Consider the following 23,738-nt stretch of genomic DNA (forward strand, 5'->3'; position numbering starts at 1 on the left):
AGAGTGGGTACACTTGTTAATTAAACTTTTCATCCGCGACCTATTTTCCCGTTGCCTGGCTTCAAAAATAAAAATTAATTTTTCAAGTCCGCAGGAATACAATGGCTGTATTATCCACAACTTTTCTTTTATTCGAGCGTCGTGACCTCAGGTGAATGGCCTATCTTAAGCTCTTCATTATATTTGGCAACTGACTCTAGTATACCAGCTTTATTATTGACTAGCTATCACCCGCATCTCCGTCCGTGCGGAATAAAAAAACGTAATAAGCAGCCCATATGTTCTTCCAGACTGTGTTCTACGTCTGTGCCAAATTTCATCAAGATCAGCTGAGCTATTCCGGAGATTTAAACAAACATCCATCCATCCATCTAAACTTTCGCATTTATAATATTAGTAAGAAGTAAGGTTAAGTGGTTCCCGCGACTTCATCTGCGAATTTATTGCAGGTTGATTTAATACTACTTGCAACAAATAGGTTAAGTTAGAAAAGAATGGAAATGTAAGACATGAATCTTTTGGTTCGCAATGTAAAACGAAATTGTACTCTCTTAACAAACAATACCAGATTGTTTTTAACGGCGAAGTTTGGAAGCACAAAATTAACTTTCACTTTAAAGTGAACATTTAACAATCGTTTAAGAAAGAAATTTAAAGTGGCCCAGCAAATTTTGGCTATGTGACTTGGAAATGATCGTAAAAAGTTGGGAATACCAAATAAGTGCGCAAAATGTTTTTGTGTTCAAACAATTAAGTAGAAAGCTGTATTGACTGCTGAATGGTACTGTTTCGATTCTCTACATTCATGTACCTATAAAAACACGAAAAAAAACAAAATTAAGCACAATGAAGTACACTATTGTTTTAATAAAAACAAAACACGAACGTCATTTATTAGTTAACATGAAAGAAATGGTTAAATTAACTTATTGTCAATCATTATTAAACTTGAGACATATCTGAGATCAGTACTTAATTCTTTTAATCGGATGAATTGTATTCAAGAGCGATCAAGTAACAATCATAAATAGGGTTGCCGATTGCCAGTAAACAAAGTCCCTAATACTAGAGACAACAACGATGACCCGTCACTTCAACCCTTGACTCTTTGGCACACCACGAAAAAAGAACTACGACACCAAACCCAAAGCCCCAACATGCACCATGCAATCCGGAAAATAATCCCGAAGAGGTGGCAACCCTAATCACAAACTATGCCTTGATAGAACACTTTCTCTGGCCTTAATTTGTTAGAACAATAATGAAGATTGAGCTGTCATGTCTAAAGGAAAGCGAAGGGAGATGAGATGTCAAAACACACTTTAATAAATAGCATGTGTTAATTTATGAATATAATGCTCAGAGATACATACGATAATTTTATGTGTTAATTTTAACTCGATCAGTACAATTTTTTCTTGAATGAAAGTCAAATAGCCTGTTCTGTTTTTTTTATTCAGAAATGACTGTGTAGGCTTGAGGGAGTTACAACTGGAATGAAGAATGTTATTTGGAAGACTAAAATTGTTGTACCGAACCTACATAAAAGTATAGAGGCGATTATTTAATTTTTAAATAATTACGCAGTTTATTCTCTTTGTATATTTTTTTTCGTAGTATAAAATATACAACACAGAAATTGAGATTATGAGCTTAAACATCTGTAAAAATACCCAAAATCAGAGCTTTAACTTTTTTTTTACTTAATAAATATAAAACCATTAAAAATATATTAAACACTTTTATTGACTTTCGATTTACTGTAGGAGTAATAAATGAAGAATAATGTGTGGGAGTTATTTCAAAGAAAATATATTAATCAATGTTCTATGATCGCATATAAAATCAAACCTTTACGACTTGATTTGGCTTAGGATGATCGTAAAATTAGTCTTCCGTCTCAATAGTTTTATTTATTTGCGTTCGCCGTTACATCACCGCCGATGCCGGAGACCGCTTCGACTAAATATCGGTCACGTCTGTAGTCCAAATATATCTTTGTATGTTAGTACATTGAATGCAAGAAATAAAAAAAATTGTTACATTTTAAGGACACAATTTTTTCTAATGGTCTTAGATCGTCCAACTAAAGTTTCATCAGAATCTCTTTAGTCCATTCAGAAACTCAGCGGACACAAACAATAAATATTGATTTTACCACATCATTTACTTTTTTTATATCTAACATTGTCTTCTCGGATTCCCCACTACTTTTATTTAGATCGGCATGGAAGGCAAGATTTATTTCTTTGGTATGGGGGAATTTACAAGCTGATGCAAGACTCCTATATGTGTATGGACGTTACCCTGTATCGTCATTAGCACTAAAACAATAGAATGGGATTTCTTAGGCATATTTATCTCCAGAGAGGTAGTCATTTTCTGTGGCCACTAGATCTATACTATCCACGCGTATTGAGCAGACTATTGTGTTCTGTGCAACACTTCAACCATTATTATATCCTAGTATCGACTTCATTTCGGTGGAGGGGCTAGCGGCGCAGATGGTGGGGGAGACAGGGGATCGCGTCGCGTCGGCGCGGTGTACCCTCCCGCTATGGTACCTTAGTAGCGGTTAGTAGCAGCGGTGAGTGCACGTATTTAGTCAAAACTCGATTAAAATATGCCATTATCTAAATTAAGTATTCTTTGTTTTGAAAGCAGCTTGTATCTCAGAGAAGATATTCTCAATATAAGGGTAGGAGTGCAACAAGTGAATAAAAATCGTCATTTAAAGAGTGAATTTCATGAGTTATACCAAAATTACAGGAGACATCCTGATAAGTTTTATGAGTATACAAGAATGAGCGTAGAAACGTTTGATTATATTCTACGACACCTTGATTCTCGTATAACACAGCAAATCAGATCCAAAAGGGTTGTCACTAATCCAGAAAAATTATTTCTCACTCTGAGGTAAGTAAATCAAATATATGTACATATATTTTTGAAATACGAACTAGTAATAACAATATAAAATATGTTTATTGATTAAAACACACAGAATGGGGTCCGTAAATTGATTAATAGTATAAAATTTGTTTCAGATTCCTTGCACATGGATTATCCTTCAAGTCACTGTCGCATTCATATTATCTCGGTCGAAGTACAGTTGGAAAAATTATTTATCAAACACTACACGTAATATGGATAACTTTAAGGCGTTTTCACATGCCGTGTCTAACTGAAAATGATTTTAAAAAGAAAGCTGATGATTACCTGATGAAATGGCAATTCCCAAACTGTATAGGAGCGATAGGTACAAAGAATTTTCGCATAATGAAGTCGGAAAATATTCGAAGTAAGAATAAGAATTCCAATAAGTATTGTTCATTGGTGCTCCAAGCTATCTCGGATGCTGACTACAAATTTATTGCTGTCGAGATTGTTGGAAAGGAAAGTAAAAGATACCGTAACCCTTTTCATTTTTCTGCAAGTAAATTTAAAAAGTTGCTGGAAAACCAGCAATTTAATGTACCTCCAGGGCAGAAGTTGCCAGGCTGCGATCTTACATTACCGCATGTTTTGTTGGGAAACGCAGGTTATCCACTAAAGACTTATTTATTGCGCCCTTATCCATCTTTGAAAGCGGATAACGGGAAGAAAACCTTCAATGGCAGATTATTACGAGCAAGAGGAACTATTGATTTCGCCTTCGGTATTTTAACTGATAAATGGCGTATTTTTCTTAAATCTCTGGAAACAAATACAAATCATGCAGCACAGATTATAAAAGTCGCATGTCTGTTACATAATATAGTAAGGGACAAAGACGGAGATAATGACAGAGACTTCGTAGAATTTAGTAATCTTTTATCGAATGTCAAAATCGATAAAGTTAAAAAATCAAAGCGGAATAGTCGAGCATCATTTCAAGCAATTGCTGTACGCGAAAGGTACAAAGATTATTTCGTCAATAATCCAATACCACCTTGTCAACAATTATGTTCACATGGTGTGGGTAACTTCATGTGGACATAATTAGACGCAATTACATCTATGTACCATGTTTTTAAATTTGGTTAAAGATTTAAAAAATACTATTACATTCAGGAAAACCAGAATTTCCAAAACACTAAATTGTTTTATTTATAATCCTTGCTTATCTGAAATACGTTGCAAATTATGCGGTATACCAAAGGCTCTGGGTGTAACAATTATGCGTTACTAATAATGTGGCCAATAACTAATTGGATGCACGTGGACTAATGTATGAATTTCAGCAATTTATTACTGCTGTTTTAGTCGCAAAATGTATGCAAGTAAACTAAGTACGATATTCTAAGCATGGCGAATCAATGACACTCGACACAATATTTTGGGCACTACTCACAAAATTTACTATCCACTACGACAAAAAGAGTGAAATAGGTGAGTGAGGAGCGAAGGTGGGTGATGCTTAAACTACAGAATGTTCTTAATAATCACAAAATCTAAATTATTTGCTTTTCTTAAAAAAAAATCGAGGAATGGTAGGTTTACCGTGCTCTATACCAAGTTAAGGTTCTCAATTGGCTAAAAAGAGTAAAGATTGCCGAATGTGCATTTCAAGCTCAAAATAAACAAAACGTTTTTAAAATTTGCTTGTAATTGCATCATATTGATATTTACAGAGTTGACTCGATCGTAAGATATTGTCGATGAAGTCAGCTGGTACGAGGAAAACGATTACTGATACCGAATGAGATTTTACGATGGTTATAGCTTTTAGTGTAAATAAATAGTATAGTTATTTTCATACTCCTGGAATTTTCCTACATCAAAAAACAGACGTTTTGACTGAAATTTTCTAAAGAATGTTTAGATGGTTTGTGTTAAATAAGGGTACTTGCAATTGAACCAAATATAGATCTTTAATAACATATCATGAGCGGCTTATCTTGAACAATGATTTCTCCAGATTTGTTATTACGGATAAGAAAAAAGTTTACAGTCATGCCTTTTTTTGGACGGTTCAAAATGAAATTTAACAATTTACTCCGATTACTCGTTAAAGCAATTGCTAACCTTAGCCCACTCATGTAAGGTCGGCGTCTAAACTAATGCGTAAAAATAAATCAAGCAAACACTGCAAACAAACAATAAATCTTATCATAGCAAGTTGCGTACTTGTCCTTGATTTGCCAGCCCTAGAGAACGCAATTTGTAACCAACATGAAACTTCTACAAAGATGTAAACAACTTCTACCCTGACATTAGGGCTGTCTCCACTTCGGATTAGTTTCGATTTATTCGAATTAGAATACAGCATTCACGTCTACGGGCCAAAGGGTGTGATATGAAACAAACCGCTGCGTGTATTTTCTGACCAAGGGTGAACGTCGTATTTTTTCATCATCGAAAAGTCAAAGCTTGAAGAGCCACTAGTCGTATAATTTCGCAGCTAATGTTATGGTCTGTGTTATTTCAAAGTTGGCAGCCCTAACTGACACGGGCAAAGAAATGTGGCGCCTTCTCTAATGCTAAGAAAACAAGTTTGATTTCTTTATTCACAAACATTTATTTACAGTAAAACCCTTTATTTTTCTTTTTAGGAGAAGAGGGCTACCTAGCTACGGATTACCTAGTACTTAGTGATCTGACCAGTCATATTTTATATGTATAAAACACTTAGTTACTGGTTGGCTTAGAATTTGTAGGATAGCAGTGGATTTAAATTACACAAATAATTATATAATAATTGATTTGTCTTTGTGTCTTTCACTCGACTCTTAAGAAACTATAGGGAATAGATTGTTTTTAAAACGAGCAACTAAAGTTGAATGCTTTACTCAGTAATTAAATATAAAAGAATGTAAGGAAATGAGCAACCAGATCTGTTAATATAAATTTAGTAAATGTCCGAAATAACTGTTACAAAGAATGATGATTCAACGTACCTGCGCCCCACGCAACGCTGAAGTCATGCGAATACTTCGCTATTAGTGTGATTAAATTAAATAGAGCGATTCACACGAAGATGACTTTTGACCTATTCACGGTACGTTATTAATTAAACACATTTATCTATTGTTACATATGAAAAATTGCGCACACCGTAAATGTGGGGTCAAACAAAAACATAGTGTTAATTCAATTTTCACACAAAATATTTGAAGCAATATTTTGGCTTCAAAGTTGCAGCACTTGACACAATGTGATCGCATTTACTAACGATGCTGCAATTTACGTAAGAGCAATAAAGGGTTCGTAGTATTCCGGATTTCTCTCAATTGAGAAATCACCAAGCGGTCAATGCAGCGGGCAATTGTGATATTAAGTTAAAAGGTAACATCCCCCGACACCACTGACACTTACCGACATAAACGCCGGATATAACATGTCACATAAAACATGTCACACTGCATAACTGAAGCGAGGGATTACTTCCACTTAATCATATTGTTAAAAAAAACTCCCACCTCGAGTGGCTGTGGGTTTTTGGTATTAATAACAAAACAGCACTCACAATTTTACTACTAATATAAATGCGAATCTTTAGATGAATGGATGGGTAGATGGATTTTTGTTTGAAGGAAATTAGACATACATATAGAATATAGTCTGGAAGAACACATAGTCTACTAATTAAGTTTTTTAATGCCACGCGAGCTTAGTAGTGGGCGACAGCTAGATATAAAACATCGTTTTGGTCTGACAGTGTACTTCTTCCAAAGTAAAAAAAGTTCGCAGTACTTCCTGTGTCAAAAATGTAATCAACAGATTTCTGAAGGTTCATTGATACAACAGTAAAGTGTTTTGTTACTTGATATTGTACCTAAAGTGTTTATTAAACAATCAGTAAATTTCCTCTATCGAAAGCAGAATATGATTACATATTTCGTATCGGTACGTGAAGTTATACCGCATTGCGCATAAGTAATGGTGCGTTACAAGCACTTTACTATTAAACATACTATCAGATCAACACATAACTACATATATCAAAATTTATAGTTCGTTCGAATATCAATTAAATGAGGATTATCAAAATTAATTATTATGCGTTGTACAATTCCAATAGATACGTCCGCACAGAAAGAAAAAAGCTTTTTAATAGTTTGTTTTTTTCCAGACTGTGGTTTGTGCCACATTTCGTCAAGATCCTTTGAGCCGTTCTGGAGATATCTTCTACACACATGCATCAATGAAAATCAGTGAAAAAAAATCTCTATTCGCTATGTTAGACTATTAATTAATATAATCTGACATATCTGTTCCAAATTCCATCCAAATTAAGCCTCTGATGTTACGTGGTCACAAATTTTATCCATCCAAACTTTCGCATTTCTAAGTAAAATAATATGTACGGTAAGAAATTATAATCTAAGGTTCTAGAGAAATTCACGTTTTAAAATTTCAGAATGCGATCTTGAGCATTCTTGAAAAGGCTACTGTAGCATGCAAGAATAGGCAAAGGCAAATAACTGCAAGCTGAATTGTGCCCGCTAAGGAGGTCGTCTGTACCCGTACAATAGCTCACAAATCCTTTCTCGGTCGACACATTACTGCAGCATTAGTAAAATGTAGAACATTTTTCTCTTACAAAGAAAATATTCTTAATAAAGCAAACAGTGCGATACTTTTACGTAATTTTTTTTGTAGATTAATAAAATTTGTTTAAAGAAATTATTTCTAGGGGTAGGCCTAAGGATGGATTACGTGAAAGGTGGCATGCTTGGGAAGGGCGGGACGACATGAAGGATGAATCGGCAGACTCGACGTAATGTAGGATAAGGTCGGGAAGATGATTGTGCATGAAATTAATCTTATGGTGACAGTTTTTTTTAATATTTAATCCTTAGGGGATGTGGTTGTCACAGAACACAAACAAGGAGTAACTATAATACTATATTTAGATGAAAAAATGGAAAAGTTGAATTTTTCAACCCTATTGGCGCTATTTATACCCTGTAACGAAGCGAACCTACTTTCCCCAGTAAACAGGTTGTCAGTGAAGCCTACATCCGATTAGCGAGATAAAGCCTCGACGGTACTCAGTGCGTACACTTTGCTAGGGTACTATTACTTAGTCCTTTCACTTTGTTCCGCTTATTCGTTGATTACAAAGTTTGTATGTAGCTTCGATATAGATTATTATTTAATGACAATTTTTTTTTTTAAGTAAAAAAGAGATGAACATTATTATTATGGAAAGAATGTGTCGCTAAATAATGGAAAATGTTTAGTTTTCTGTAACATTTTCTTAGTAAGAATAGAGAGGTCAATATCCTTCATATTAAATTCAGCTTAATATTGTGGTAGGCTTTCGCTGATAAAATACTTTCGTCAAATTCCAAGCGTTTTATTGCCTATTTACAAATTCGTTTGCGAATACGAAATATGTTAAATTTCACTTTAATAGAAGACGGAATGGCATGAGCAATTGAAATGTTCAAAAGGCAGTGAAAACCTACTGTTTGTTTGTTGCTATGAACAATATATAGCTATTACGTAAAGTAACATTATTTGTATCTATTAATCGTAATAGTAAATATCTCCACTTATGGTAAAGAGATAAAAATAGTTGAAAACATAATCAACAGGTTTGTAACCTTTAGTAAAGATTGTCGTGTAATGTCAATAACTAAATCTATTATATTTTAATGTCATTTATTTTTTATTATATCTCTATTACAAAATAAAGCCTTTAACCTTAAACCTTAGCCATCATAGTTACTTTAGTGTAAGATCCTATATCTGCTATCAACTTGTTAACAACAAAATAACCATCATTTATCACCTATCGTGTGAATTTGCGCTTCTCAAGTAAGTCCAACGGAAGTCATTAACTTAGGAAAAAAAAATGATAATGGTGAGAAATGTATATACAGAATACATCATGAGATAATTACGTTGATCTCTGACTTATTTCACTGCTAATATACGGTGAAATTCCTAAAATTCTATTTAATATACCTCCCTCTAGTAGTAATGAATACTTTTTTGAATAATTAAAACATATTTTTTTACCACACAGATACAGGAAAAAATACACACAGCACAGATTTATAACAAAAAATTAAAGAAAAGTGTGACAAAAGGAGCCAGGTCAGCGTTGCAAGCACAGCCTAAAATAGTCCTTGCGCTGGTTTTCAATTGGCTCCTGGTCATTTTATAACCATTGCAACTAAGTTCTAGGATTGATCTAGAATAAGTATAATAGGGTTCAAACAAACGACCACTTAGTTTTCCTCTTACTTCGTAACCATTAAATGATATCTCAGTAGAATGGCATCCTCATCTTAGTCTTTAACCGTTATGTCGGTACATCAAGGCTTCATATAAGATACAAGCAGTATGAAGTATTGATTCGTTCGAAGCAATTCAATTGAAAAACTAGACGTAGGTCAGAAAACTGTTGGTAAGATTCTACGAAGCATTTTCATTGGCAGGTTATTTTTTCCACGTGTTCGGTTTACAGTTAGGTGAGATATCAGATGTGTGGGAACTAGTGGAAAATATTTATTAATCGATTAATAGAAATTTCTTATTGGTGCGAATGTTTTCATATCTTAACTGGGGCATAACTTTTTTTGTTATGAAAAATACGTTAAGTTTGTTCGAAGGTATCTAGCATAGATGTAGAACATACATATAGAAGAACACATAGGCTGCTTATTAAGTTTTTTATTCCGTGCAGGCGGAGTGGCAGGCGACAGTTATGTTAATACGTAGCAAAATCATAAATCTGTGTATAAACTCGGACAAACGTAAACACGGAGTGGTCGCGACACAAATGACATAATTGACAAATTATAAGCGTGACGCGCGTGACATCGACAGGATGACATAATTTTCCTTGACACGCGATATGTCAGACAGGGTTGAGAGTATTTACAACGGACTAGCAAATGCGAATACGTGGTATTGAAATTTATTACATGTAGGCATGGATAAAAATTGTAGGGGATCATTGAATTTCTGGGAAACATTAAGGTAAGCGTATTTGTAAAATATTAATGTAAATAGTAACTTAACAGCACCCTGTACTTAATTATTGGAAGATTACTAAGATCAGTAAGTGATAACGTGTTGAAAAATTAAAAAGTAGACTTTTAGAAAACTAGCAGATATTGTCTTACAAAATTTGGAAGACTGATTTTGAACTTAGATTGTATTACCTTTACTACGATACTTTGGTACAAAGAAGCTATTATCGACTATTAAATAAACATATTAATATTTTTACTTCTTCTTATTGTTGCGGGACTCACACTATTACCTTCATCAATGAAATTAATCTGCATTTTAACCAAGTTTACAAATATTAACATTATTTTTAAAAAACAAATTTAAAAACGCAGCCCTGGATAGCAACCCACGTAGATTTTCCCTTTGTATCAACTCCCCAGAAAGCCGCATTCCCGAATGCATTTGAATGCATTGTTCTCTCTCAACTGCTACCAATTTAAAATTCAAATGAAGTCTGTTGCTATGGAAACTAATTATGGGAATCGCATAATTAAAGAATGAAATAAAAGTCGATTAATTTAAAAGCTGATACTATAACAAACTAAACTTTGAATAACCTGTGTACATACCTAATTTTTTTTTAATTTAGTAGTAAAGATCCCCTAGTATTGCCAGTTATGCATGTTGAGATTTTTGTATAATAGTACCTTAAACTTTTTAATTACGCGACGATTATAATAAACTGAATAAAACACCTACATTCTTCAATTTAACCGTGGATTATCAAAACACTTATAAAAACATATCAGCTTCATAATTTTAGCAAATGCTGAGATAAAAAAAAATTCTAATGGTTTTCCGGGACAAAATAACAATATAAATTACTAAGTTTCACTACAGGAAAGGTAAAAAAAGCAGTAAAAATCTTGTGAAACGGATGGCATGGGGCATTGTTTCGTTTCCACATGGCTGGCTGGGCGGTGACGTCATCAACACTCCGAATGAGAACCACACTCGTCCAAACATAAAGCTTCCATGTGTTTTCCAGGTGTTATTGTTTCACACATTTCGTTCGCGTATTGTATAAAATCTTCAATACAATTATTTATTACTTAGTTCTTTTTAGTTTATAATAGTTAATTTTTAACCTATAGGGCACTAATAGTCTTTTTTAATTCCACACGGACGGAGTCACAGGCGACAACTAGTATTTTTATACAGTGTATAAAACATAAAGACAAGTATATACATTTCTATCTAAAACACGAATAAACCAATTTTCTTAAACAAGCAGTAGTAACTTCCGCAAAAGTAGAGGTTGTTAACCTTTTCAAAGATATAGGACAAAGAACACGTGCTACAGATTCGTGTCTCGCAATAACGCACACTGACGTACAAACAAACAAAAAATAAAGACATAAAACATCTGTTTACAACAATAACAGTGTAACAAAGAATTGTGAATAGTGGGTCAGTAGACAAGATTGTAATCAACTCGACTTTGAATGTAAACAACCAATTTAAATGGAACGAAATTAAGCACGGCGAAGCAGAAAGCGCTGTATTGATGTTACCATTTATAAAAAATTACTACTTACGATTAAAAAAAAGTTTTAATAGCTTTAAAATGTGACGTACTATATGGTTAAGTCTCATGAAAGTTAATTAATGATTTCTTAATACTATAACTTTACAAATAGATATTCAAACATATCGGAAAAGTAATTTATTTTAAATAGCATCGAAAGTTGTAATTCGTTTCCTAGTAACTACTAAACTCTTATAGGTAATTAAAATACTACAACCGATAAGCCTACGTTAATGCTTGGTACTAAATACACAATCGATTAAAGTAGTTTACATTGCACCGGCTTCAGCAAATTGGTGTTCAGTTACCGGAAGGAAGACTTACATTTAATTACACGCTTTAAACAAATAAAACATATGTCGCCATCCCCTATCCGTCTGAGCATTTTTACAAAGACATTACAACAAATTATATATTTAAACTATATTTTCCAGTGAGCCTATTAACTCTCAATACTAAATCAAAATTTTGAATTGGGAATTCGTGTAATTTTTCCTATTGCGTATCGGTTGACAATTACAGCGCGATCTAATTTGACTACAACGCCACCTAGCGATTTAAAGAAACATGAAAGCAAGTGAAAGCTGTACGTGAATTGAATCTTATTATTCGTTTCGTTTTTCATTAATGAAATTTAAAATGCATTAAATTATAATTTTCATTAATAACTGGACAGTATATGATAAAAATTAAAAGTGTTTTAAATAAAATACATCAAATTAGAGGTAGGATTAATTAACGCTAAAGCATGTTAAGCCCGCAGCTCCAGCCTTTGATAAATACTTAAGCCACAATTTATTACGGTAGGAACGTGTAACGGAATTTTGATCAAAGAACATATTTACGTTTAAAGGTTAAGGGTAAGAATATATGAAGCAAAGGTCTTTATTAATTTAATGATATCATAATTAAAAGAAAGTATATAGTTACGAGGGGATTCCACTGCCTATATTAAAAAAAATAAAGAGAGTCGTCTCTTGTTTCTTCTATTTGTTATCACATTTTATTTTGACATGTTTTTGTGTATTTGTTTCGAGTGAAAACTCACGGATAACTAAACATAAAACATAAATGAATCACCAATCTTTCCTGAGTGTTGTTTCAAAACTAAACATTCAAAACAAAAGCGATGACCGACTAACAACGTTTGTAATATTTAAACTTCAAATCGGAGTGGCTATAAAACTGAAATAAAACTGCAAACCCCTTCAGTCTTATTGCTCAGAACTAGGGATGTCAAATAAATTTTGCAATTATTCAAACCGTTTCTAAGATATTAAGCTAAAAGTAGAAATTATCATCAGACTTTATCAGTTTTTATCAAAATAAAAGAATAAAAGATTAAAACAAAAACAAGTTAAGCCCAGCTTTTTCCATTCGTTGTTTCAAAGTTTTTCAACCTATTAACATCGAGACTCATTTATTTATTTCTACAAAATGTCTCAAAGGAATGAATGACTTAAAATTGACAACCCTAGATAGGAAATAAACACGTTACAATGATGGAACGAATAATTTACGGCAATGCATTTCATGTAAGCGTGAAATTTACATTTGTTAACAGAAGTGGCACTCAAAATGTATTCAAGATAAAAGATGAGTGACAAGAAGCAGTGGTTTTCCACAGCCAAAATACTGGTAGTAAACATCATGTCATCCCTTTTATCGCCTTTAAAAAAACAGAGACACCAATAGAAGTGTTTCAGCAGAGGAAATCTACGGTTTTATAGCTAAATTTAATTATTAGACTACCGCTTACGAGTTTGCAGCGAAGTGACATATCTGACAATCTATTACTAGATTGATCATCGTGACCACTTGTCAATCTTGTCAATTACCTGTAAATTAAAAAAAACATAATTAAGATACGATATTCAAAATCATAAGTCTCAAATATGGTACTAATATTATAAATGCGAATGTTTAGATGGGAGGATGGATATTTGTTTGAAGGAATCTCCTGAACGGCTGGATGAAATTTGGTGTATATATAGAACATAGTCTGGAAGAACACATAGGCTGCTACGGTTTTTTGTATTTCGCGCGATGTATCACGGGCGACAACTAGGTACACTTCATAAAGAAGAAATGATTAAGAAAATGCGCCTACTTATTATTTCAGATTATAATTGAAATATAATGTCAGTACATCTTCCATTGTTAAAGTTTAACGATGTTTTGAAGTGCGTCGGCGTATGTGGGTGTGACAAATCCAAAACATTTTATTCTCGTTAAAATCTGTGACGGGTCCGCTTAAAAAATACAAACGTACGAATTAAAATGTACAGCTAACCTATGTAAATTATCGGTATAATTAATTTCAATATGACGTGTAAATTCTCGGTATACTATACGACATTTTAGTATAAAATTATAGAGTATACGACACATTACATAAAACGTAGAGCATAGTATCTAGGTTAAAAAGGCTCTCTTGCAGTCATATTAAATTGGCAACATAATTTTCAAACTGGAAGCGTCCATTAAGTAAATGTGCCGGAGCTGGGGCGGCTACGAAGCCCATCAATATGGCCTGCGCTGACTTCTTGCCAGTTATGTGAGACTGATTAATGACGTTAGTAATATGGTTTTTGCGCATACATCTTCTTGCTTATTATATTGTTAAGGATCACTATCATTTAGTCATTTGATTCTATTTTAAAGAGGATAGAGTAGATAAACAAAACTGATAGCCAAAACCGCTTAAAATTAATCGGTAAAAACCAGAATGTATGAAATTTTCTGTACTATAGTATTCACCTAAGGCACTCCCGTAAATTATTTATCATCATGGTACTTCCCCAGTTCAAGTGTTGCCGCTTGTTAACTATTTACTTTTTCTTTTCCATTTTGAATCAAATGAAACTGGCAGTTATATTTGAATTTAGAACAAAAGAAAGTAAATCGTGAATTTTGAACTTGGAAAAAAAATAAAGCAGACAGGATCATGGCAACCGTGTCGTGTGCCGTCTCGAAAAACCGGTTTCATACAAAATTTCAAGTCCACCTACACCAGACATTGACGTTAAATGCTTATAGCCAGTTCCGACATAAACATTCGATCAATTACATATTATATTACATCTATAATGACGTCATTTAACTTTCGAAATCTATTAATTTACTACTTCCATTTCATTACAGTAGTCAACACAGAAGACTGTCCATAAATATTATGATTGCTAGCCCCAAATAATTAAAGATTTAGTCTAATTAATTATTAAAAACATTCGTAAATATCACCAATGACCTACCAATTCGTTTAGATGAGTCATACAGACCGGTCGCGGGTCGGGTATGCCCACGCGAGATTTATGTCCAAAACTACATATTTGTTGTTAAACATTTTAACGATAACCGAAATGTGACTGTGTGATTCAATTTTAAAAGACACATTAAACGCTTAAATTACGAATCCATTGATTTTATAGACCATTTATTAATGTTACTTTAAATTGTGATGGAGACAAACTGCCTTTAGTTACATGTGTTACATTAACATTACAGCTTTATCTTAACTTGTGTCTATAATAACGGGGATAAAAATATTTGGAGAACATGATGTATATTTGCGATGCAACGAAAACCAAATTTTTAAATTTTTATTCTATCTGCAAGTCCACGTTTCTTCTATGAACCTAATATCCGGAATGATTGGACTGATTTTGACACGACGTCAACTGGAAGGTATTTAATATATGACAGATATATACGGGCATATTTTAGACTATTATTTCAAATTCCGAGCAAAGAAGAAGCGAGCAACTGCTATTCTTTTTGCATAATAGCAAAGCTTTCTGGGTAAATATTCCTCACTTTTGTCATAGTACGAATAAACCTTGACACATTTATGTCAATTTAAGTTTATTAATGCAGTGAGTCAAATCGTAAAACTGGGATGCGTAGTACGCATGCTTAATGTCTATATTGAGATATAAGAATGGAGATCATGACGTAATAGTGAGTAAACAAGGGGAAGAAGTACGAGGACTTTTCTTCATAAATTTTTAATGTTTTTTAACTGACTACATGCGTATATTTTTAATAATACATCTAAAAGTAATTTCTCAGTACCTTCTAAAATATCCTCTTCCAGTTTCAGATCAAAAGGCATCATAAATGTATCCGTCCTGCAAGTCACGGCTGTATAATAACAGAGATTTTCGCCAGCGAGATGCTTATTAAATGGAATTTTAATGTTGCCGATGGAGCGATTCATCTTTTTTCACTATCAAATACAATGAAAAAGTGCACAGAAAAAAACAAAATCAATATAAAAATTAAAGAAGATTACCGAATATTGCACGATCGAACTTAAAAGTAAAAGAGCACCTACTATAATTAGGCTATTGCTAAGCCCTCATTCACACGGGCGCGTTTTATCGCGCGTAAAAAGCGTTTAAATATATTAAACGCATTTCGATATATACTGCAGCGCTTATTAAACACGTCGCATTTTAACTCACAGTTTTGAGAGCTGGACGAACAGATCAAGAATGATTCTAAAGCGTTCGTCTTGAGAGCTGCCAACGCAGAGTTTTAACGCGGCGTTTAAAAAGCGCCCGTGCGAATGTGCGGGGTAAAGCTAGAACATAAACAAAAAGAGAAACAAGACTTACATCTTTTCCTACAGTACCGAGCCTTACAATAGTAACATAGTATGTACAACACGACAGCCGTCACGACAACAAGGAACTGTAGAGACGGCGTCAATCATTCTTTTGTTTCCGTCTCGTAACACACGGCTGTACTGTACCATGAGTAGGCATATTTTTCCATAAATATACTCGTATGCATCCAGGTACATTATTACAAAGAAAAAATACGTTTGTGATTTTTATCATGTGTCATTTTCAACTTAGTCGCCGGAGAATTAAAAAAAATAGTAATAAAAGTACCCTGAAAATAGTGTAAGAATAGTGTGTAGTGCTTCGAAACATTGAAAGAATTTTTCAAATAAATTCAGAACTTTCGGGGCCTATTCAATGGAAACAAAATCTTTTCTCTTTATAATATTAGTGTAGACTAGTTTAATTCTTGAAAATAGTGTATCTGTGCCAAATTTTATTAAGATTCGGGTTACTGAGTTATCAACATTTATCCATCAAAATTTATAATGTTAGTACAAAAGATAATGGAAAGTAATAACAGAAATAGAAATTAAAATTAGCAGATCTACTATAACTTATCCTATGTAAATTCTAAATATAGAGATAAAGTTGAAATGGAACACTAGAAAGGAACAAGACAGAAATTAACCAGTCCAGTGTCGACTTTTGTTCCACATCTCAAAAATATAAAACAGTAACGACTTCAAAACAGTTAAGAGGTAAGTGGTAACAATTATGTAAATATCTTTAAATTCTACACCCAACAATAATCGTAAACTTTACTGACCAGAACGTTCCCACACAATTTTTTGAATATTGCTTTTTTTTAAAGAGAATTGTTATTATGATGCTAACAACCCGTTTACTAAACCAATTAAGCTACTTTTACGAAGACAATTTACATTAGTACCGTATTTTTTTACATATTATAACATGCATTTTTATTACATTGTGCAACATAATTGTAAGTTATAGAATAATATAGATACGTACATATATAAAATTAGCTTGTCGTTATGTCCGTGATTAACTTTAAAACTTCTTATACGACCCTTAATCAACTTTTCTATACTATATGGAAATTTGTGTATCTTCAAAGATAGGATGGATTTTGTTTCAAATAAGTAGGCAATGAAAGATAATGTTGTCATCAAATCTCTTGTTACGTCTCATCACGTGACTGTAATCCTATCTTAAAATACCCGTGGGAAGTCAGGGCGACTTACTAGTTTAAACATTTAAAAGCTATTTGCAACAATTAAAAATCATCTGATTATATTTAACACTCATCATACGCCAGCATCTATTATAAACCATGTCACTCGGTGACATTCCAAGCTGCCATTGTACGGATGTCATTTTATATTTCTGACAGAAATGTCAGCCAAACGAGCCCAGTTAAACTAAAATCGGATCTGAGTGACAAGGTTTGGAAATGATCAGTGTAATAATTTTAGACTAGCTAACATTGATAATTATACACTATATGGCGCCTGCGACTCCGTACGCGAGGAATAAAAAAACTTAATAAGTACTTTGGGTTCTTCCAGACTATGTTTTACATCTGTGCCAAATTTCATCAAGATCGGTTCAGCCGTTCCGGAGATACTTTCGAAGAAACATTGAAATTCTTACCATTCGCATTTATAATACTAGTAAGATAAGATTAACGAAATTGAGCATTCGATTATGTCCTAAGTATCGGAAATCGACACTTAGGACATAATTAGGTAGCAGTAAACAAAAGCAGCAGTACAAATTGAAAGGAACGTTTATTTCGTTCGGTTAAAAAAGTAGAGAGCATAATTTAAAAAAGGTCATAACGAATACCATAGCATTAAATGGGGCAGTAAACGAAACACGGTCGATGCGAAATTGTAAACAAGAAGTAAAAATGGAACGCTTGTAGAATGAACGGGTCAATGGATGTTGAAACCATTATCCCGTGTGAACGAAATACACTAATGAAAAACCATACCTTTTTCCTTTTTATTGGAAGCAATTTAAAAAAGTAAAATGTGTGTTCATTTCATAAAAAAATGGACCAGGAATATTAAAAACCTTTTGATATGCAATAGTCGTAACCACAGAAATATCTAGAAGCTATAGGAACATACATATGTATTCTCGGAGTGAAATATACCTTTGTTAGTAGGAAAACTTTAAAAGAAACTTTAATATGTTGGTTTATGTAAATGTTAAAGTACAATAAAATCTTACTATATCTTACTTATATTATAAATGTGACTGTTTAGATGGATAGATAGATGTTTGTTTGAAGGTATCTCGAGAACGGCTACATTCATCTCGATGAAATTTGGCATACAGATAGAACATAATCTGGAAGCACACATAGGCTTCTAATTATGTTTTTTTAATACCGCGCGGACGGAGTCGCAGGCGACTGCTAGTGAAATATAAGTTAAGAAAAAACATATATCAACTTACAGCATATAGAAATTCGTATGCTATCCACGCGACTAACAAATGATCTTGCTTTGTTCTAGTAACTAGGACGAACTGCTTCATACATATTAAAACTAAGGAAAACTTTACATATAAATACGTAGATAATTCTATCTTGTGACAAACTCCCTAAAGACTATAACAGCTTTACTTGCATACTAAGTGAAATAACTAGGCTCAGGTCAATCTCCTTGATAAAAACCTATTCCTTTTCAATTCATAACACATATTACAACGAGAAATAAATTATCTCTTATAGTTTCATTAAGTAGAAATACCTTTTTAAAACAATGTTTACGGCAGTCAAGACTTAGCAAACCACAACTACTAGATGTCGCCCGTAACTCCGTCCGCGCGGAATTAAAAAAAAAACTAAATTAGTAACCTACGTGTTCTTCAGGTACACCTGTGTTAAGTTTCATCGAGATATATTTCGCCGTTTTGGAGACATCTTGTAACAAACATCAATCTGAACATTCGAATTTATAATAATAATAATATTTAAAAAATTTGCAAAAAAAAATGAAAATTAAATCAAATCAAAAAAAATTACAAAACCACAAAATTAAATCAGTCGCAGTACATGCAGACGTGTCCACGTGTAATATTAGTAAGATTTTCTTCGAGTTTCTAATAACACAATTTTAATACCTATACTTTTGTCGTCATATAAAATGCCTTTACAATAAATACATCGAAGAAAATACAAGATTAAACAATGATTCGAAGATAGCTACTTACAAATTAAGATTAAGGCCATGTTCATTGTCATATACAATGTCCAAATTGTTATTTTGGTCCATGGTAATTGGCAGTGTTGTTTTTGTGTATCATTAGTCTTACTAATATTATAAATGAGAATGTTTGAATGGATCGATTGATGTTTGTTACAAGATATCTCTAGACCGGCTGCGTGGATCTTTCTCAAATTTGGTATAGATAAAGAACATATCTGGAAGAACACATAGCCTTTTTTATAATTTCGCACGAACACAGTCGCAGACAACAGCTTGTTAGTAATAAATTGTAATTAACACGAACTATGTGATACAGGCCGTGAAGAAATAAAAACAAATTTATATTCAAAACTAACATCAACTAGATTCAAATGACATGAAAAACAAGTATTTGTTAGTATTACGTTTCTTAATCATACTTATTTATAGAATTTCTCATAATCTGCAAGTACAATCAACGTCAATGGTTAAAAATATTTCATTGCGAGATTTTACTTTAATCTTAATCTCTTAGCACATATTGTACTATAATTTTGTTATTATTACTAATAATATAAATGCGAATGTTTGGATGAATGGATGGATGTTTGTCAGAAGGTATTTCCAGAACTGCTGCATAGAGCTCGCGCATAACCTGGAAAATAACCACAGGCGATAGCTATACAATATAGTAACAGTTTATGCATTCGAATTTGGAATACGTTTTTTCTTCTTTTGTTAATATTATTCATCTGTCGTTGACTGTACAAAGATCTTACGCTTTCTGTAAAATAAAATAATTTGCATACATCGTTAAAACGATGCGGGCGACCTTGTGTATTCTACATAAAGTTTGAATCATCATGTAGTATTTTCAATGTTTCATTTTAATTATTTGGATTGTATAAGAAATAAACACTTCATGTTTTTATTCTTACGTAATATCACCATACAAACAAACGTGTAAAAATGCTGAATAATAAATCCTACTACAACGGTATAACATTATCTTTATACCAAGCATTGCTTGATGAATTTTAAATTTTCTGACATATTAGCGTTTGCAACTAAAGACCATACTATCATATACTTAAGGTATATATTTACATAGCAGATAGTTAAGTTTTTCTGGTTTAAGCGGTCCAGTAGCAAAGTCTTTAGAACAACGGTTACTACAATAAACATTTCCTCAGTACGTTCATTATTTTCTTATAGCTTTTGTTATTTAAAATAACGCGGAAATAGTAAGTTTGGGTATTTCCCTCCAGAGACCATACTAAAACATACATTTACATTTTATTCCACAATTCTTATTATATAACCAACAATTAATGCCTATTTCTATTTCAATGTTGTGTCATACAAATCCAGACGAATATAATAAATGTCTGGAACACTAGAACAATAGTCTAGAAGCGACAGTTTAAAGTAATTGACGAAATTTGATTGTATTACACCCAGACAGGATGACCTAATCGACCTTGACACTACACGGGTCCCAAATAGGTTTTAATTCATACTCATAAACATTTGTCGCATGCGAGATGGGATCAGATGATCAAATAAATATTTTTTTAAAAACTATCATTCATTACAAAATCTTTTTCTTATATTGAAACTTAACTAGTGCTTGACCACAAACCCACTTGATAGTAAGTGACTATGTGATCAAAGGACATAGAAAATACCTAATTTACCCTACTCTTGAAGTCACCTACGTTATAGCTAGACGGAAACACTGACGCTGCGGTGTCATGGTATGTCTGTATCCCACTCACTCTTTGTGATAACAACAAAGATAACTATACGTTTTCGTGAAGATGATTCTGCAGTGGAAACAGACATTAGCACTTCGTAATGAAGTCTGTTTATAAGAGGGAGCAATAACAATGTTTCCGTTACATTACCCAAGCATATCCCTTGCAGTAAGATTTTAACTTCTTCATTCTGATTGTATACGAGAAATGGCAACTACGTCCTTAAGGCATTGAAATAGGGGATATTTTGGCAGTTTTACGGGTCGTTACATTTCCTAATGGTAGTTGTGAATAGTCTGGAAGCATAAGTGCAACGGGCCAGAGCTATATGCAGCTACCGGATGCATTGACGGCCAAACGCTTCGATGAACACGTTTCGTTAGGAAATGGTTTGTTAGAAATATATTGCACTTGCACTTAGTCTCGTCGAGATCTTTTCAGTGTAACCCTTTCTTACTTTTCGTTTACTTTAAAGTGTCTTATGCGCTTCTGCTAGGCATTACTCTCATATATATTTGTTACTGGCTGTCGCCCGCAATTCCATTCGCGTGCATGTAAAAAAAAACTTAATTAGTAGTATGTAGTCTTCTACGTTAGGTTCTACATCTGCATCTAAGCCAAATTTCGGCTAAATATATGCAACTGTTCTTGAGATACCTTCAAACAAACATCCATCTAAACATTCGCATTTATAATATTAGTAAGATAAGAAAGTAAGATTGTTTAACCTTTGGAAATGCTACGTTTTGTTGTTCTTTTGCTTCGCACTACAATTACAAAACTATTTTAATAAAACGATTAATTTCAATTCTTATTAATTATTCTTATTCAAACTAATATTTCAATCCATATCATAATATAATAAAATAGTCTCCAATTAAATAACTAACGTAAAATTTGTATTAGCAATGCTACACCGTGATAAATATCCAACCACAATACAATGGCTTACAAAAATCACAACGTAATAATAATTTGGATTGCACACTGCACACCGAGGGGCTTCTTAATAATGGATGAACACAAAAAGCAAACTGCAGGAGAATAGAACCATAGAGCAGCTGTTAATCATTTCTCTAGTATAATGCATAGATAATAATAATAAATCTCTCTGTACTATGCAATTAATATCGCAGCTCAAACCAATTTGATACTTTTTACTATTACAGCAGTTCTATTGTACAAACGTATGAAAACTAACAATATGTTATTTTACATTAGTGTCGGTGTTGGAAACTTAATTTAAGATAAACAGAATTGTTTGTGATAAATTTCAACTGTTAATTTAAAGAAAACAATTGTTCATTGTTTTGAGAAACTGTTATATCAAATGTTGTTTATTATAGTTCCCTACAACAGTTATAGTTAACTAGCTTTGACCCCCGACTGCATCCGCGCAGAATTAAAAAAAATAGTATCCTGTGTTGTGAAATCCGTGCAGCCGTTCTGGGGATCATCGTCAGCTCACTACACGTCCCCGCCGAGGGCCTCGGAGCCTACCCTAATTACGGGTGACTAGGCCATAGCCAACCACGCTGGCTCAGATAGGTACAGGTTGCATCACGACGTTTTCCTTCACCGTAAGAACGTCGGATAAATGAACATATATAAATCGGAAATCGAAAAAAACATTGGTACATGGCGGGATTTGAACTCAGGACTTGCAGATTGCAAGTCAAGTGCTTGACCCCTGAGCCAACGACGCTCACTTCTGGGGATACCTTCTAACAAACACCTATCTAAACATTATTTATAATATTACTAAGATAAGTACATATTCATCATTTGAGTCAACATTTCAATGCTATAATGAAAAGAATTCTTATTCAAAAGCATGAAAGGAAAAGAATATACTACATTAGTAAAAATATCTGCTTTTGTAACAGTAATAAGTATCCGTTACCTATCTAATTTGTTATTCACATCTTGTACGTGTAACGTTATTGCTTTGCACTCGAATAAATTGTCACACAATAAAGTGTTGACTACTACTACTAATGTATAACATACATAAATACTTGGCTGTAATCATTTTAATTTTGCTACTAATTACTTCCGTTTTTGTGTCCATTTTTGATGAATTTAAATATAAAAATATCTGTAATCAAACATTTTAATCTTACTAATATTATAAAAGCGAATCTTTACTTGGATGGATATTTATGAGGTTACTCCAGAACCGATAAACAGATCTCGATCAAATTTGCCATAGATGTACAGCACAGCACAGTCTGGAAGAACACATAGGCTACTTATTAGGTGCGCAACTAAGTTCTCGCTTTTTGTCAGTAGATGGCTCTAGCAGTAAGAGCTGGTCGATTTTGACACATCCAAAACGTTATGAACCAAGCTTAGACATATGGTAATCAAACCGTTGCGACACATGAGTGATTTTGTTTTCGCATTATATATTATACTATTTTATTTATTCTGCGAACACCGAGTCGAGAAACAGCTAGTAAGTACATATACGAATTAAGAATTGGTCGAAATTAAAATGTTGAAATGAAAGGTATACGTATTGCTTCAACGGTGAAGGAAGAGATTAGATCATAGTCATCATCAGCTCACTATACGTCCCCACCGAGGGGCTCAGAGCCTACCCTAAGTTAAGGGTGATTAGGCCGTAGTCAACCACGCTGGCCTAGTGCGGGTTGGTTGACTTCACACATATCTTTGAATTTCTTCTCAGATATGTGCAGGTTGC

At 33.2% G+C, this 23,738-nt stretch overlaps 2 protein-coding genes across 4 annotated transcripts in view; one reads left to right on the plus strand and one right to left on the minus strand.

Moving 5' to 3' along the window:
• LOC106123114 (ankyrin-3) overlaps positions 1-23,738 on the minus strand; it is a 100,714-nt gene that overhangs the window by 67,358 nt on the left and 9,618 nt on the right. The gene's annotated exons all lie outside the window — the stretch shown is intronic.
• Positions 2,579-4,057, plus strand: LOC106123115 (uncharacterized). 2 transcript variants are annotated; one of them, XM_013319261.1, is made up of 3 exons: positions 2,579-2,698; positions 2,770-2,916; positions 3,048-4,057. In XM_013319261.1, the coding sequence occupies exons 2-3, from the start codon at positions 2,804-2,806 to the stop codon at positions 3,979-3,981; spliced, it is 1,047 nt and encodes a 348-aa protein (XP_013174715.1). In that variant the 5' UTR covers positions 2,579-2,698; positions 2,770-2,803; the 3' UTR covers positions 3,982-4,057. The 2 variants fall into 2 exon arrangements, with proteins under 2 accessions (XP_013174715.1, XP_013174714.1); XM_013319260.1 differs by having other exon boundaries at positions 2,579-2,916.

This window comes from Papilio xuthus, unplaced genomic scaffold (assembly GCF_000836235.2).
Source record: "Papilio xuthus unplaced genomic scaffold, Pxut_1.1 DF826159.1, whole genome shotgun sequence".
NCBI lineage: Eukaryota > Metazoa > Arthropoda > Insecta > Lepidoptera > Papilionidae > Papilio > Papilio xuthus.

Bases quoted from the DNA above. Each gene is read 5' to 3' on its own strand.
- LOC106123115 (XM_013319260.1), top strand. From the start codon at position 2,624: ATGCCATTATCTAAATTAAGTATTCTTTGTTTTGAAAGCAGCTTGTAT. The intron at 2,917-3,047 runs GTAAGTAAATCA...AATTTGTTTCAG, and splicing joins AAATTATTTCTCACTCTGAG to ATTCCTTGCACATGGATTAT.